Source organism: Lissotriton helveticus, chromosome 1_1 (genome assembly GCF_964261635.1).
Source record: "Lissotriton helveticus chromosome 1_1, aLisHel1.1, whole genome shotgun sequence".
Classification (NCBI taxonomy): Eukaryota; Metazoa; Chordata; class Amphibia; order Caudata; family Salamandridae; genus Lissotriton; species Lissotriton helveticus.
Genome location: NC_136057.1, coordinates 1916104108 through 1916121844, shown reverse-complemented (window position 1 = coordinate 1916121844; position 17737 = coordinate 1916104108). Strand labels below are relative to the sequence as shown.

Here is a 17737-nt window from a genome sequence, read left to right as displayed (position 1 = left end):
AGTACTTATCTTTTTGATGGCATACTTAAGAATTCTGGGACATGGTTATGCCAACTACCCAAAGGAAGTGGTTATATTGGAGGCGTAGTGACCCCAAGGGTCAGTAGCCCATTTTCTACTACCCTAAATTAAGTATTCAGAGGAGTTCCTGGTACCAGAGAAGCAGATCCTGATGACCTACGAAGAGAGGACACTCGGCCGCCCCTGTGCTGCAGCTGGTGCAGTTTTGGTACTTGCCTGACCCATGGCCCTTGCTGACTTTTGATTCCAAAGACTGGGATTTTAAGTTCATTACTTGCCTGTTTAACCGCTTGTAGGAAGGTGGCTACCTGACTATGGTTACCCCAGATTTTTTTGCCTGTGTTTAGCTGGTTTTTTGACTTAGTTGACCTGGTTCCCTGCTAATCAGGGCCCCAGGCCATCTGCTCTCTCTGTAAAATGGATTCCATGTACCCTAGGTACATACCAATTGGAAATGGACTCCTTGTCAGCCCCTGTAGAATGCACTATAGGTGCACAGGGCACAGGAGCCACTAAGGCCTACCAGGGGCTGCAGCATATCTTTTGCCACCCCTGGCTGGTTCTTAAATTGACACAACTGGCTGATCACTCAGCTGGGGTAAGGTGGTGTACACACCCCTTGCTTAGATATAGTATACCTATGTCTAAACCTATATCTGGACACATGTAAACCTATGAGCCACTCCTATAGACAGGCCTCACCAATCCTGGAGGCTGGGTGCATGGTTTTTATGTGAGATGGAGCTCTAGCATGAGCTGAGCCTGTCTGCAGCCGTCAGGAACAAATCCCTAAGCTGTTTCAGGATAATGCCATACCATATACTATTAAGTGCCTTATAATCCTCGCGGTTATTTAGCAACTCTGGTTTGGCTTTATCAAAACATGTCGTGTAAGGTGTCATACGCTTTGGAATACCATCCCCTCGCCAGTTCTGGCGACGGGGATGGCATTCCACCCCTCTAGAGGGGTAAGACATGTTACTTCACTTTAATGCGGTTGATTTCTCCAAAGGCCTTAAGATCCACAAAATGGATGCCTCTGCCACAGACAAATGTCTGGACCCCTGGAGCTGACCGAAACCCAGTCAAGGGGGTCCTGGACAAAGGGTTTCCTGTCACAGGAGGGTGTCACCGCCCTCCAGACAGGAGATAGTGTATTGTAGCAGGGAGGTTTGAAAGAAACCAGACACTGCCTGGGGCGCACAAGGCTGCCCCTTGCATAATCCGGCCAAACCGGTTCTGGGGCACTCCAGCCCTCGTGCCAGGGCGGCCTGGATCAAAGGAAGGGGGTGTATCCACCCACTTCCTGGGTCCCACCCATAGGAGGGGACCTAGCAGGTAATCACGCCCACCAGATTCGAATAAGAGTGGGAGCAGTGCCAATGCAGATCAGATTTCCTGGAAGAAACATTTGAAACGATATTCTGGACCCTTCGCCCTCCATCTCAACGTGGAAGCCCGAAGAATCTCCCTTGTGGTCAAGGAGTGACCACCCTGCAGCAGCAGGCACCATCCAGCCCTCGACGTCTACTTAGTTGCAGTTCCCGCCGGAACTCGAGCGACTGAGATCGACGAGATCAAGCCTGCCCAGCTTCTAACAGCCCGATCCACAGTCCATGCCAAGCTGAGACCCGTGGAGGCGACCGGAAGCGTGGGGCACGCCATCTTGAAGTGACCACGAGACGCTGACCGTGCAGCCCACGAGTGACCCTCGAAGCTGTACACCGGGGTTTGAGAAGCCCCCACCCTGAGCTACTCCTGAGCCGAAGTTCAGCCCTCCACACTCGACGAGTGCTGCGTGGGGCCCTTTGGCACGATTTGGCTCAACGCGTTGGCCCGGTCACTTGCCAGCTGGCTTGTGGTCCCTGTGCCGACGAACTACAAAAGAAGACTCGTGATTCTGGTTGCTCCAGATCCACACCAGCTCCCCTGAAAGGGAGCCCCGACTCTGACCTTCCTGGTCCGAGTGAGACGCCATCTTCCAATCCCGCGTGGATTGCTCTTACCAAGGCTTGTTTGCTCCAAACCGGAAGCCGACTGCACCGACGGTGAGAGCCTGCGTGGGACAGATCGTGACCTGCTCCTGGACGTCGCAGATGCCCCAGAGCCCACGTGACAGCGAAGAGAAGCGCCTCGACGACCACCTGATTGCGCCCGACATTGCCTGGTTCCGTCCTGGTTCCACCCTGGTCACTGCTGAGTGACCCAGACTCTGTCCCCTCTGCTTTCAGGTACTCTACAACTTGAGTCCACCCTTGGACTCCACCGGACACTTCGTCTTCACCCTGCCTGCAGCCCTTTCAGCTCCAAGCACCAAGAGCCTGCGTGTCAAAACCCGACGCCACTTCGACCCTGTGCACCCACTTCCTGTGGGTGAGGTAACTTTGCTCCGCCGGTGTTCCCACACTGGTGCACACCTCTAGGGTCTGTGTGTTAAGTTTTGTTCCTCTAGGTTCAGCGGAAGTGTCCTTAAACTTTAACTATTTGACTTTTACGCACCATTGGTTAACATTGGTGCATGCGTGCGCTTTCCGCACATCTCCCGAATCCCGAGGGCCATTCCCGACTTCAGCATTGCTTGTCCTGACTGCTCCCAGCGATTCCCTAGGCCCTAGGCCTAACCACTGTTCGAGTGGCCTCTCTTATACCACTTGTTTAGTATATGGTTTGAGTGGCCCCCTGCCCTCATCCATAATTGTGCAACTTTGTATGTTTAAACAGTGCTTTTGATTTAACGCTTGTGCCCCTTTATTCATAAAGAATACTGGGGATTGTTTTTAGTAATAAACACATATATTTTTATAATATATACTTGTGTGGTGTCCTTTCATTTGGTATTACAGGATTGTATGTGGTAAAACAGCTCGCTTAACACGACCTCTTAAGTTAAGCCTTTAGGCTGCTTAGTCCATGCTACCCCTAGGATAGCTTGTCTAATAAGGTTGACTTACAACCAGACACCATAAGGGGATTGTTTGGTCAGGTAGTAGGTGGTTCCAGAATTGGAAACATCCCCTACCAGGCCAACTTCTCACATTGGTGAGCAGCGGTGCGGATTTGAGCTTGCTGTTGTTTTACCATTGCAATCTTTATATCAAATTGAAAGATCACATCAAGTACCTCTAGGTACATATAAAATCAAAAGCTTAGCATATTAAGTTCTACTGAACTTAGTAGTTGTAGGTTGAAGGGAGTAGCACACCCCTGACTACAACTCACTAGCAAGGTCCAGTAGGAAAACACTTAGTGTAGGTAAGTGCACCACTTACACCTCACTAGTAACCATGTCTGACACAGGAAAGGCCTCAGGGTCTAGTCCTGTGACAGTTGACCCTACCCAGGCAACTTTTGGATATGACAAACTAACCCGCAGAGACTTGATTGCCTTGTGCAAAGCAAGAGGGTTAAAAAGGGGCAGAAGCCCCACCTGCCTAACCCTGGTAGAAATCCTAGAACAGGATGACTTAGAGAAGGCTAAAGCAGCTTCCCTAGACACAGGAAATGGAGAGAACCCCCCTGTAGTTGATCCCCCTGAAGAGGAGGATGATGATGACTTGGATGAGGACTCAGATGCTGGGGACTTAGAAGTACAGGATCAGGGTAGCCAGGTTCCAGTTGGTAGGCTTAGCCAGGCCAACTTGGACCTACTGGGGAATGGAGAGGGCCAGCACCTCCCCAGAACCCAAAATGTGATTCTCCCAGGCAACAGAAGAGTGAGATCTCCCTCAGGGGACTCTCATCTTTCTAGTGCCTCCAGAGAATCAGAGAGAGGCATGAGTGCTTCTCAGAAAGCTGAGCATAGGGCTAGAATGAGGGCTGTCAGACTCCAGATAGAGAGAGAGGAGGTAGCCCTGAGTCAAGCTAAGCTTACCTTAGCTCAAGCTAAACTTGCCTTGGCAAGAGAGCAAAAATTGTGTGGCTTAGATGCCACTGGTGGCAGCAATATTCCTAAAGAGAAACCCAGGTCCTATGATAGTAGAAACCTGACAAAGATTGTGCCCCCCTACAAGGAAGGGGATGACATCCACAAGTGGATAACTGCTCTTGAGAGGGCCTGCATGGTACAGCAGGTTCCTGAGGAACAGTGGGCAGCAATCTTATGGTACTCCTTTTCAGAGAAAGGGAGAGACAAGCTCCTCACTGTTAGACATGAGGATGCAAACAATTACAAAGTCCTGAAGAGTGTTCTGATAGATGGGTTTGGCTTAACCACTGAACAGTACAGGTTGAAGTTCAGAGACACCCAGAAGACACAGACTCAGGACTGGACTGATTTTGTAGATTGTGCTACTAAGGCTCTGGAGGGTTGGCTACATGGCAGCAAAGTACATGACTTTACAGGATTGTATAATTTGATTATGAGGGAGCAGATCCTAAGTAATTGTCAGAACCAGCTCTTACACCAGCACCTGGTAGACTCTGATCTGACCTCTCCCCAAGAATTGGGAAAGAAGGCAGACAAATGGGTCAGAACCAGGATTAGGCCTAAGAATCAGGACAGTAACCAGAAGAAGGAGTCTACCAAGCCTCAAGATAAGGGTGGGGATAAAAGTAAAGAAAAGACTTCCCCAGGGCCCCAAAACTCCAAGAATGGGGGTGGGTCCCAAGACACTTCTTCAACTGAGAAAAAGCCTTATTGTTATGCCTGTAAACAGGTGGGGCATTACAAAACAGACAACTGTTGTCCCAAGAATAACAATAAAGAAAATATACCTCCAAAACCAGCTTCAACACCTCCTGTTACTGTCAGCAGTAATCCCCCAGGAAGTGGAAGCACACCCAGGAATCTGGGTGGGTTTACTTTTGGAAATCAGGTGGACCCTGGCCTATCCAGGTCCCCATCACCCAATGATCTTGTTTATGAGGCTGGCATGGGGTTTGCCAACTTCTCTGCTTGCCCAAATACTTTGAGCAAGTATAGACAAGAACCCATCATCAATGGTTTAAGAGTTGAAGCTTTTAGAGACACAGGGGCTAGCATCACCATGGTGGCTGATGGCATAGTCCCCTCTAAGCAACTTTTACCTGGTGCCACATACCAGGTAATAAACATTGATGGCATCCAAACAAATCATCCCATGGCAGTAGTAAGTCTCAGCTGGGGAGGTGTCACTGGCCCAAAGAGAGTGGCAGTGTCACCAAACTTGCCTGTAGACTGCCTACTTGGTAATGATTTGGAGATCTCAGCCTGGGCTGAGGTTGAACAGGAAACCCATTCTAGAATGGTGAATTCCAATGGAAAGGTTAGTGGGGCTGTAATGGCTACAGCCCCAATTCAAGATGTCCTTCCTGAAAAGGTTGGTAGGGCTGAGAAACTCTCTGCCCCATCTTTAGCAAAAGCTCTTCCTGAACAGAATAGCAAAGCTGTTATGGTAACAGCAGAAACCCAAACTGAGTCTCCTCCTGAAAAGGTTGGTGGGGCTGTGATGGCCACAGCCCAAACTCAAACTGACACGTGTGTTGTGAAACCTGAAATGATGGATAACTCCACACAAACTGAGAGCATGGAGGAGGAAGAGAAATCTCCCCCTCACCAGACTTTAGGACAGGATCAGCCTCCTCAGGGAACTGATCTTACCCCTGATGAAGGAACTGCCCCAGAGGTGGTTGGGCCTAGCCTGACAGAACCTCTGATGTCAGTGGACCCTTCTCAGGTGGGACCCAGTCTGGAGCAGGTAACCTGCCCCTCTCTCCCTTGCCTTAGCCAGCCCAGGGCTGCAGAGGACAAGAAGGACAGTGAGACCCAGAGGGCCCCCTGTCAAATAAAGCACCCCATCAAAAGATTAGGTGCACCAAAACTAGTAGCCCTAGTAAGGTGAAAACTTTAAAAACTCCTGAGGGAGCCCCCTTAAAAACAGTTAGGGACCTCCCCCAGATGGATTCTGTTGGGCACAGCCAAACCTGGGACCCAAAGGGCCCAAACCTGAACTGTCCCTCCAGCAAGCCAAACAGAGGGACCCAGCCTCCAGCTTTAGGTAGCCAGAGGTTGACCCTGAGAGCACAGTGCAACTCAGTTAAAGAAAGAAAGGCACACATGGTGGAAGATAATTGGAGGAAGCTAAGCCCTAAATTAGTAGAGCCTCACTTCAATACTCCATATCCAAACCAGCCTTTAACTTTGCATAAACACACCCAAGGTAGTGATTCCCTATGGTGGAGACCCTCTAATACCCAAAGGGTGAGGGACTGCTTAGTGGACCATGAGACAGGGGGTACCCATGCTAGTGCAGGTACTTCCTTATATGGCCACTCAGGCAATATAGGCTTACCTGGCCAAGGATAGCCTTATCTCCTTTCGTTTGGGGGGGGGTTATGTAGGAAGGTGGCTACCTGACTATGGTTACCCCAGATTTTTTTGCCTGTGTTTAGCTGGTTTTTTGACTTAGTTGACCTGGTTCCCTGCTAATCAGGGCCCCAGGCCATCTGCTCTCTCTGTAAAATGGATTCCATGTACCCTAGGTACATACCAATTGGAAATGGACTCCTTGTCAGCCCCTGTAGAATGCACTATAGGTGCACAGGGCACAGGAGCCACTAAGGCCTACCAGGGGCTGCAGCATATCTTTTGCCACCCCTGGCTGGTTCTTAAATTGACACAACTGGCTGATCACTCAGCTGGGGTAAGGTGGTGTACACACCCCTTGCTTAGATATAGTATACCTATGTCTAAACCTATATCTGGACACATGTAAACCTATGAGCCACTCCTATAGACAGGCCTCACCAATCCTGGAGGCTGGGTGCATGGTTTTTATGTGAGATGGAGCTCTAGCATGAGCTGAGCCTGTCTGCAGCCGTCAGGAACAAATCCCTAAGCTGTTTCAGGATAATGCCATACCATATACTATTAAGTGCCTTATAATCCTCGCGGTTATTTAGCAACTCTGGTTTGGCTTTATCAAAACATGTCGTGTAAGGTGTCATACGCTTTGGAATACCATCCCCTCGCCAGTTCTGGCGACGGGGATGGCATTCCACCCCTCTAGAGGGGTAAGACATGTTACTTCACTTTAATGCGGTTGATTTCTCCAAAGGCCTTAAGATCCACAAAATGGATGCCTCTGCCACAGACAAATGTCTGGACCCCTGGAGCTGACCGAAACCCAGTCAAGGGGGTCCTGGACAAAGGGTTTCCTGTCACAGGAGGGTGTCACCGCCCTCCAGACAGGAGATAGTGTATTGTAGCAGGGAGGTTTGAAAGAAACCAGACACTGCCTGGGGCGCACAAGGCTGCCCCTTGCATAATCCGGCCAAACCGGTTCTGGGGCACTCCAGCCCTCGTGCCAGGGCGGCCTGGATCAAAGGAAGGGGGTGTATCCACCCACTTCCTGGGTCCCACCCATAGGAGGGGACCTAGCAGGTAATCACGCCCACCAGATTCGAATAAGAGTGGGAGCAGTGCCAATGCAGATCAGATTTCCTGGAAGAAACATTTGAAACGATATTCTGGACCCTTCGCCCTCCATCTCAACGTGGAAGCCCGAAGAATCTCCCTTGTGGTCAAGGAGTGACCACCCTGCAGCAGCAGGCACCATCCAGCCCTCGACGTCTACTTAGTTGCAGTTCCCGCCGGAACTCGAGCGACTGAGATCGACGAGATCAAGCCTGCCCAGCTTCTAACAGCCCGATCCACAGTCCATGCCAAGCTGAGACCCGTGGAGGCGACCGGAAGCGTGGGGCACGCCATCTTGAAGTGACCACGAGACGCTGACCGTGCAGCCCACGAGTGACCCTCGAAGCTGTACACCGGGGTTTGAGAAGCCCCCACCCTGAGCTACTCCTGAGCCGAAGTTCAGCCCTCCACACTCGACGAGTGCTGCGTGGGGCCCTTTGGCACGATTTGGCTCAACGCGTTGGCCCGGTCACTTGCCAGCTGGCTTGTGGTCCCTGTGCCGACGAACTACAAAAGAAGACTCGTGATTCTGGTTGCTCCAGATCCACACCAGCTCCCCTGAAAGGGAGCCCCGACTCTGACCTTCCTGGTCCGAGTGAGACGCCATCTTCCAATCCCGCGTGGATTGCTCTTACCAAGGCTTGTTTGCTCCAAACCGGAAGCCGACTGCACCGACGGTGAGAGCCTGCGTGGGACAGATCGTGACCTGCTCCTGGACGTCGCAGATGCCCCAGAGCCCACGTGACAGCGAAGAGAAGCGCCTCGACGACCACCTGATTGCGCCCGACATTGCCTGGTTCCGTCCTGGTTCCACCCTGGTCACTGCTGAGTGACCCAGACTCTGTCCCCTCTGCTTTCAGGTACTCTACAACTTGAGTCCACCCTTGGACTCCACCGGACACTTCGTCTTCACCCTGCCTGCAGCCCTTTCAGCTCCAAGCACCAAGAGCCTGCGTGTCAAAACCCGACGCCACTTCGACCCTGTGCACCCACTTCCTGTGGGTGAGGTAACTTTGCTCCGCCGGTGTTCCCACACTGGTGCACACCTCTAGGGTCTGTGTGTTAAGTTTTGTTCCTCTAGGTTCAGCGGAAGTGTCCTTAAACTTTAACTATTTGACTTTTACGCACCATTGGTTAACATTGGTGCATGCGTGCGCTTTCCGCACATCTCCCGAATCCCGAGGGCCATTCCCGACTTCAGCATTGCTTGTCCTGACTGCTCCCAGCGATTCCCTAGGCCCTAGGCCTAACCACTGTTCGAGTGGCCTCTCTTATACCACTTGTTTAGTATATGGTTTGAGTGGCCCCCTGCCCTCATCCATAATTGTGCAACTTTGTATGTTTAAACAGTGCTTTTGATTTAACGCTTGTGCCCCTTTATTCATAAAGAATACTGGGGATTGTTTTTAGTAATAAACACATATATTTTTATAATATATACTTGTGTGGTGTCCTTTCATTTGGTATTACAGGATTGTATGTGGTAAAACAGCTCGCTTAACACGACCTCTTAAGTTAAGCCTTTAGGCTGCTTAGTCCATGCTACCCCTAGGATAGCTTGTCTAATAAGGTTGACTTACAACCAGACACCATAAGGGGATTGTTTGGTCAGGTAGTAGGTGGTTCCAGAATTGGAAACATCCCCTACCAGGCCAACTTCTCACACCGCTATATTGTTTTCCCCTTAGGATCACATTGAACTTGACTGAGCATGTGCTGGGATCCTGCTAGCCAGGCCCCAGCACCTGGGTTATTTCCAAAAACTATACCTCTGTTCCCCACAATTAGCACACCTCTGGGCCACCTGTAATTTCCTTTTTTTAAAGGTACCCCTGGTACCAAGGGTTTTGTGACCAGAGAGGGCCTCTGAGGGCTGCAGCGTGAATAATGCCACCCTCTGAGGCCCCTCTCCTTAACACCCACACACTGCCAGAGCATCCCTGTGTGCCATGCCCACCAACACTGCCTATGGCATGTCTAAGTCGCCTGCTAGCAGGCCATATAGCCCTAAAGGCAGGGTGCACCATAATACGGGTAAGGACATAGCTGCATGAGCAGTATGCCCCTACTGTGCCTGTGCCATTTACAGACGTAAGTGCAGTGGAGCCATTTTTTAGTACATGGGCTGGGAGTTTGTAGACACAAACTCCACGTCTCCATGATGGCTTTACTGAAGTCTTGGAAGATTGGTATCAAACTTCCCAGCCCATTCAACCCACACGGATGCTAGTGCCTGATAAAATGAAAAATGCACACAGAGGGCATCTTAGAGATGCCTCCTGAAAAACGACCAACTCTGGTGTGGTTCCTGACTGGCTCCTAGTCCTCTGCCACTACCTGGCAGGTTAATGGGCTCCTCTGTAGATGGGACCCATTTGTCCTAACCTGCACACACCTGTAACGCCCTTAAATCGTTATATTTAGGGGCACCCCCGAACCTTGCCTCTTCAGATTCGATGTTACAAGAAGGCTTGAAGAGCTGTGCTGCTCAAGAGGACAACTGCTTTAGCCCCCAGCCCTACTGGCCTGTCTCCTGCTTATGTTCTCCTGCAAGCTGAACCTGGTGTGTTATGCTGCCAGAAGCCTCCAAGCACCCGGAGACCTTCCTTCCCAAAGAACTCTGATCTCTCATGAACACCGGATTTGTCCAACCCAAGCCAGGACTCCAGATCCAACCGTATGGGTGAGTCCTCACCACTCTGCACCCGACGCCTATGGCCTTAGAGTGGCCCGACACCCCAGTGATTCTGACCAGTGTTGGACAAACTCCATAGACCATCTCGGCGCCCACAGCCTATCCTTAAGGGTCCCCCCAACCGTGATCAGACCTGTGAGAAGAACCCGACACGAAAGGACACCCTTGAGTTGCCCGACCGACTGTGTCCCGGTGTCTGGAAACTCTTCAACTTCATCCTCCAGTCGTTGGTTCGCGTCATTCAGTCTTCTGGCTGCAGCCTGCAGTCCTTTTCTGCAACCATCATCCTCCATAGGAAGGCTTTGGGCTCACCACACCTCAAGCACCCTGAACCTGGCCGTCCGTGCACCTTTGGTGGTGTGGACTAAGTGCCAACCCTAGACACCCTTTGCCCTAACCTCAGGAACTTGGCTCCCGAGATAGTGGCATGCCCGTGAGCTGCCCCAACCAAGGTGACCCCTAGCCCCGTTGGCTAACATTAGTGCTCTGCACCAGGCTGCCCCACTGCCACTGATGGTGCACCTTGAGTGTCATCCTGAACCGTGGGTAACCTTTGTCCCCTCCCCTCCCCTACTGCAACAAAAAGTAACTTTCTCCCTTCACCATAGTTAACCTATTTATCAATGTCCTGTGTTGCTCAAACTGTTGGGAGTGCGTTTCACGCTAAATTAGAAAATTAATCGCTCCCTAATCCAAAAGTAATCTAACCGTAATCTCAAGTGCTTTTGAACAGTTTACCAATTGTTTTCTCAACTGCAAAAGTAAACTATATGTTCCTACCAAACCAATATTTACTCATTTGTTCAACTTGCCTACTACAAAGTAATTCTTGATTCTAGAAATAAACTAACAAAATAACACCTTTTCACACAAATGATTGGTCTGGATTCATTGACTGTGTACAACAAATGCCTAACACTACCCTCTAATAAGCCTAACTGCTCAACCACACTACCACAAAAGAGTAAGGTATTATCTACTTTAGCCTCTGCTATACCTCTAGGGATCCACTGGACTCTGTGCACACTATACCTTACTTTGTATAGTTCATACAGAGACCGCTTTCTACAACTGGGCTATATAATTTACTTTTTCTAAGCATAATTTTGAATTGGCAAAGAAATCTGGTTACAACAAGATTTTGTATTCAATATTCTTGCTTCAGTCCGGACTCCTGCATGTGCTGCAACAATCTCCAAGCTTATCCAGTTTGCTAATCCGTTTGCTGAAAATGGTAGTAAGTGATGTCTGACAGCATAATTAAATTGTATGTACCAGTACCTGGCGTACTGCCAGTCCATGTGTTTTTGCCTGGGCTGATTTTTCTATTGGAAATAAGTACATTTCTTCAGTGTAAGGCCAAAGACAGTAAATAGATGCTGAATATAGTCCCTAAACTTACTATAAAATGCATGGTAAAACTGTTACTGCTCTTTATTACATGATGATGGTGAATTGGGCTCATGGACTATGCATTGTAGAATTACTGCTAAGCAAATTGTTTTTTATTACCTTGATTCAAGCACCATTTGGATAGCAAAGGAAAGCGTATGTGTGAGTGACCTTGGTTACATTTTCCATATTCCATGTAACCTATTTATTGGTATGCTTTAGGAATTACTGCTCGTGAGCATGGGTCCAACAAGAAACTGGCAGCTCAGTCCTGTGCCCTCTCACTTGTTCGCCAGCTATACCATCTGAATGTAATCGAGGCATTCTCTGGACAGACCAAGAAGAAAGAAGGAGAACTGGTGAGTCCCATTGCTTGGGGTGTTTGTTTTGGCAGTAAGCTGGTGCTGGCTAAATATGTGACCATTGGATACTTGAGGCTAATGTTGACTTTCCATGGTCCCATGAAAACAGGATGGCATTGATCCTGATATCAGCCTTGTAGCTTTGGTGCCTTCTGTCCTACAGACTGACTATAATGTTCATTTTCCACAGATTGAGCCTTACATGGTGAACTTGAATGGAGATGTGGAAAAACAATTGCAGATGGTGATGCAGGAGCTGGGTGTCGAAGTTATGCCGCCAGTGAGTAATGTCAACTGTTTTCTTGCCCAATGCATTGCTGCTGTGTGACTTTGTTTCTCATGCCTCACCTCGTATCTCAGCCACTTGGAGGCCTCCTCTTTTCTGGTTGGTTTGCAGTTTTCTGGTAGCTTTCCTACACATTTGCTTTTGTTTTTTGTAATTTAGTTTTTATTGTCCAAAAATAAAATATACTACAGTTGGAGTTAAAAAGATTTGACATTGCCATACAGCACCCCACAATGGGGATAATGTAAGGAGAGGAAAGTATGTGGAAAAGTAATCGACAATTCATTCTAGAATAGTGGTTGCAGACAGCAGAACAACTGAACCCATCTAGCTACATTCCCCAATATAATTTCAGGAAAGATGACTGAATACTAGCAAATTTATGTAATGTATTTCTGCTTCTGAAGACTAGCCTGTGATGAGCGTGTGTATGCGTTCATTCCCTCTAGTACCTATTTTGCTAAAATAACTTATTGCACCGGAAAATGTACTGCTTGGAGTAGTATGTGTTGTAAACATTGATTTGTCATACATGCTTTTTATGAATCTTATTCCGTGCCACTGGAATTATGTCAGGAGAGGACCACATTTTGTGGCAGGGTCGACTAACTTATGTGGCAAGAAAAGGCAAATTATGCTGCGTATCACAGCACAATTTGTGATAGTATTACTTCATTATTTTGTTGTCTCTACACTTGTTTAACATGGTCTTGATGCCTCATTACTCCCCAAATGCAGCAATTAGCAACTGAAAGGTGATCCGTCAACGTTTGCCATGGCCATCTACTCCAAGCTACTGACTGCCTCGTCAGTAATATGTGTATGAACTTAAATTTGATGGATTTCTTCTTTGTTTTTGCTTTTAACCTGGTAACAGCGCTATGAGGACATTTTATTGCAATGGTTTTAATTAACGGTGCTAATTTAATAAACTATAAACTCTACTGACAGTGGCAAAAAGAACGAACCGGGTTTTTACTCAACCAAAAGAAAACCATGCCCTATTTAAGTGCAATGTCTACTCTTTCACTTTATTCTGCACCAAAACATGCAGCATGCAAAGGCAGTGTGAGTGTAAAGGTAGAGGGTGTGAGAAAGTGCTCTTTTTCTGCATGGTTGCCCCCATTTTTTGCTGAACTGCTGATGTGCTTCGACGGAGTGTGCCCAGGGCTCCTGCCAATCAGGTACCCAGGGCCTATGTTCTTTCCCTAAAACTGCATTGAATACAAAACCCAGTTGGCATCTCTGGCCACAGGTCAGCCCCTGGTAAAGGGTACCACAGTTTTGCTGCGTGAATCTTTCTGGATTCACTATGCTGTCCATTATTCCGCAGTATAGTGGTTGGGTTTGTAATCTTAGTCTTTTCTTGCTTTTCTTTTTTTTTTTTTCGTAGCCCAGGTGGGCGTCGACGTCCCACCTTCTGGTGTACTTCCTGTGACGTTGGCACGCTTCCTGCGGAAGCTCCCACCTTTGGGCGCCATCTTAAGATTCTTTTTTCCGCCGTTGGGTCTGGATCGTCACCGAGAGGTTCCAGAGTTTTGTGAGAAAAGAAGAAGGAAAAAGCTGAAATCTACCCAAAAAGTTTGGAGAATACATCCAGGAACAAGACCGCCGGGATGACGAAGAAGGGGGAGAACTTCGAATACTTAAAAGTCCAACGGAGGATGTGCACACAGGCGGCACCCTGCCCAAATTCTGCCACAATTGCCATCACAAGTACGCACAGAAGGACCAGCACCCGGTTCGCAACCTCTGCCTGCCGGTCGACCACAAAATCAAGGATTGCAACGCCTGCTCCGTCTTCATGCCGAAGACTCTCAGGATTAGAGAGGCAGAGCATAGCCAACCACAGCATGCAGGGAAAAGGCCAACCTCTGTCGCTTAGGGACTTGGGCCTCTCCAGTAACAAAGAGGACAACATCGCCGAGGGACCAGATGACTTCACGGTCGTAGAGACCGATAAGAAAACTACAAAAGAGGTAGGAGAGACGTCGACCCCTAAAGCCCCGACAGACTCTCGAAAAACAGTTTAAGTCCATGAAAGGAGCACTGGTGCTGAAAATGTAGACGGCTGCAGCTGCATCCAGGGACAAACAGCCCAGCGGATCCTTCGAAAAGGACTCTCTGGTGGCGAAAACACACGAAAAGCCTAGGTCGTCGAAGCACGCCCCCGAAAAGGAGCTCGAGAAGCCGAAGGAAAATGACCTGAAGGCTTCTTCGAAGTCTACATCTACGTCAAAGAGATCGTCCGAAACACCCCACGTCGAGGAGGCCGCCAAGATGGAAAGGAAAAAGAGAAGGCTCGAGGCCGAAATGGATAACATCCTGCAAAGGAAAAGAGAATTCGACGAGCGGATGATGAGGTTAACCATACCGTAGAAGGTGACGACTATCGTCGAACTCAAGGACGAGCCGCCGAAAACTCCCAAGCCCCAGGAACACCAAGAGGAAGAGGGCCTATACTATTTTGAGGAAGGCTAAGAACAACAGTGCACGAGTTTGGACTCTGCATCCTCGGTGGCGCAGAACCTGGATTGGCAGGACCTCGCTGCCGAAAGCCCAGAAGAGGCCGTGGAGACGTACCCTTCAAGGCCTTTGCCGCCAGATGACATTGGGATGCCAGTCCTTTCACGGGAGGGCGAATGGACGAGGGCAAACAAGAAGGGGGGGGGGGCAACAACCCACTTCAAAGTGACTCCGCACCACCAACCGTGCCCACCCACACAACACCTCTAGAGGAGGGGCACAACAAAGTCCGCAAAAAAGGGTCACAAGGACAAAAGATCAACGAACTTGTAACACCAATAGGAGGCAGACTAAAACACTTCTTCCAGGAATGGAAGAAAATAACAACATACAGTTCGGATACTGCATACAACTGGGAAAGAAACCACCAAACAGGAAACCGAAAAGAAAAACGCACTCAGCAAAAGAACTAGTGCTACTCACAGAGGAAGCTCAAGAACTCCTCCACAAAGAAGCCATAGAAACCGTACCAATTTGAGAAAGAAACAAGGGAGTGTACTCTAACTACTTCCTCGTACCAAAGGTGGACGAAACTAAGACCCATCCTCGACCTACGGTTCCTAAACCAATACATAAGAACACAAAAATTCAAGATGACATCTCTTCAAGAAGTCAACCCTCAGATAAGGGACGAAGACTTTGTCCACCTTAGACCTAAATGACGCCTACCTACACATTCCCATGAACAGACAGCACAAACATCTACTGAGATTTGCCATCAACCAAGCACACTACCAGTTCACCGCCCTGGTCTTCGAACTAAAATCTGCTCCAAGGGTCTTCACCAAGTGCCTCGCTGCCGTGGCAGCGCACCTAAGGAGGAAAGGGATCCATGTATACCCCTACCTCGACGACTGGCTCATAAAAGCAAGTTCCTTCAAACAATGCAAGGAACGGGCACAACGGGTCACAAAAACGCTAACTGAACTGGGATTCTCAATACACTAGGGGAAATCCTCAATGGAACCAGAGCAAGTGAAGATCTTCCTAGGCTCACAAATCAACACCATACAAAGCAAAGTGTTCCCCAGCGACAAGAGAACACTTGCCCTGCTGAAGGAGACACGTAAGTACCAGAAGGGGCGAGCTCAGACAGTGAGGACAGCGAGCAAGACCATGGGGATGATGGCGTCCTCTGGCACGTGAGTGTCAGCCTGATCAGGACTGGACAGGCGAGCTAGGGGACGCCAGTGGTCTGGACACCTTGCCAGACACTGGTTTTGTCTCCCCTCCTACCGTGGCTACGGAGGAGGGGGCAGCCTATAGTGTGGTGTGGACGCGGGCGGCCAAGGCCTTATCCCTTGAGCTCCCCGTCGCGGCCGTGAGGACTAACCTTCTCACTGAGGTCCTTAAACCGCAGGCAAGCTCTTCGGAGCCTCTGTTGCCGTTAAATGAGGCCTTGTCTGACGTTTTTCTGGGCACCTGGTCCAGGACCACTACAGGTCCCCCTGTAGATAGGAACGTGGCCAGACGACCCTTGCTTCCTGTCCACCCATCTCACCCCCGAGAGCCTGGTTATCCAGGCCTCTAACTCCCAGACCGCATTCCCGACGGCTCCCCCCGATCGGGAATCCAAGAGGTACGAGCAATATGGCAAAAAGATGTTCTCCCTGAGTTTGGGAATGCGGTCAGTTAACACCGCGTGCCTCTTGGGCCGTTATACCCACTCTCTGTGGGACACGGTCGCGGACGTGCTGCCACAATGTCCGGAGGAGGCCTGGACTAAACTCGCCCAAGCCCTTGCAGAGAGTCGAGATGCGGCACGGTACTCCATCAGATGTGGACTGGATACCACGGACTCGCTAGGTAGAGCGATAACGACGGTGGCGATTCATCGCCACGCCTGGCTGAGGTCCGCCAACTTTTTGGCTGATGTCCAAAACACCCTTATGGACATGCCGTTTGATGGCCGTCGCCTTTTTGGCGACAAGGCAGACAGTGCGATTGAGCGCTTTAAGGACTCCAGGGCTACGGCCAAGTCCTTGGGCCTGTCGGCCCCGCGCCAGCAATCTGCTGCCTTTCGTGGCCAAGGAAAGGGCGCCCCCACACGTCCTGCCAGCCACGGGCCGCAGACTAACATCCAGCGCTGTGGCGGACGTGGTAACTGCCGTGGCGGTGCCCGGGGACACCGGTGCGGCTAGTCCACATCCACCCCTGCAGCATCCGCCTCAGTCTTCCTAGTCCGAGCTTTCAGGCACACGTAACACCAGTGGGAGGCAGGGTTCGCCATCACCTCTCCCACTGGCGCGACATCACATCGGCCAGGTGAGTGTTGCAAATCGTCCGGAGGGGCTACTCCCTCCCCTTTGAGGCGACCCCTCCAGCCATGCCACAGCAGTACAACCACATGTCTGGATCACTTGAATCTTCTGCAAGAGATAGTTGCGGCCCTCTTGGCCAAGGGGGCCATCGAGCGTGTTCCTGGGCCAGAAGTAGGGTGTGGTTGTTACTCCCACTACTTTCTGGTTCCCAAGAAGGGCAAAGGGGACCTACACCCTATCTTGGACCTGCGGGACGTCAACGGCTTCCTCCGGAAGGAGAGGTTCAAGATGCTGACACTGGCTCAGGTCTTAGCTGCCCTGGACCCAGGAGACTGGATGGTAGCGTTGGACTTGCAGGACGCTTATTTTCACATCCCCGTCCTGCCGGCACTACCTGCGGTTCACGGTAGGCCACCAGCACTTTCAGTTTATCGTGCTCCCCTTCGGCCTTACCAGCGCCCCACGGGTGTTCACGAAAGTGATGGCGGTGGTCGCAGCTCATCTGCGCAGGTTAGGTGTTTCAGTCTTCCCCTACCTCGACGACTGATTGTGGAAGGCAGGCTCGCCCCAGACAGTCGTCAGCCACCTCCAGACTACAGCCGATCTCCTGCACCTGCTGGGGTTCTCCATCAATGTGCCGAAGTCACACCTGTGCCCCTCTCAGAAGCTCCTCTTCATCGGAGCGTTTCTAGACTCTGCGCAGTTTCGGGTTTATCCTCCCGGACAGCGGGTTCGGTATATTCAGGCTCTGATTCCGATCTTTCAGCCTTTATCCCGAGTCTCGGTCAGGTTGACTCTGGG

The 17737-nt window shown here is 50.1% G+C and overlaps 1 protein-coding gene across 2 annotated transcripts in view; it reads left to right on the top strand.

Annotated features, from left to right (window-relative positions):
• Positions 1 to 17737, top strand: part of DHX9 (DExH-box helicase 9) — a 282357-nt gene that overhangs the window by 82741 nt on the left and 181879 nt on the right. For both annotated transcript variants that reach the window (XM_078643268.1, XM_078643278.1), the window contains exons 8-9: positions 11724 to 11860; positions 12054 to 12143. In XM_078643268.1, coding sequence (XP_078499394.1) covers positions 11724 to 11860; positions 12054 to 12143 — 227 coding nt within the window. The remainder of the gene's footprint in view (positions 1 to 11723; positions 11861 to 12053; positions 12144 to 17737) is intronic.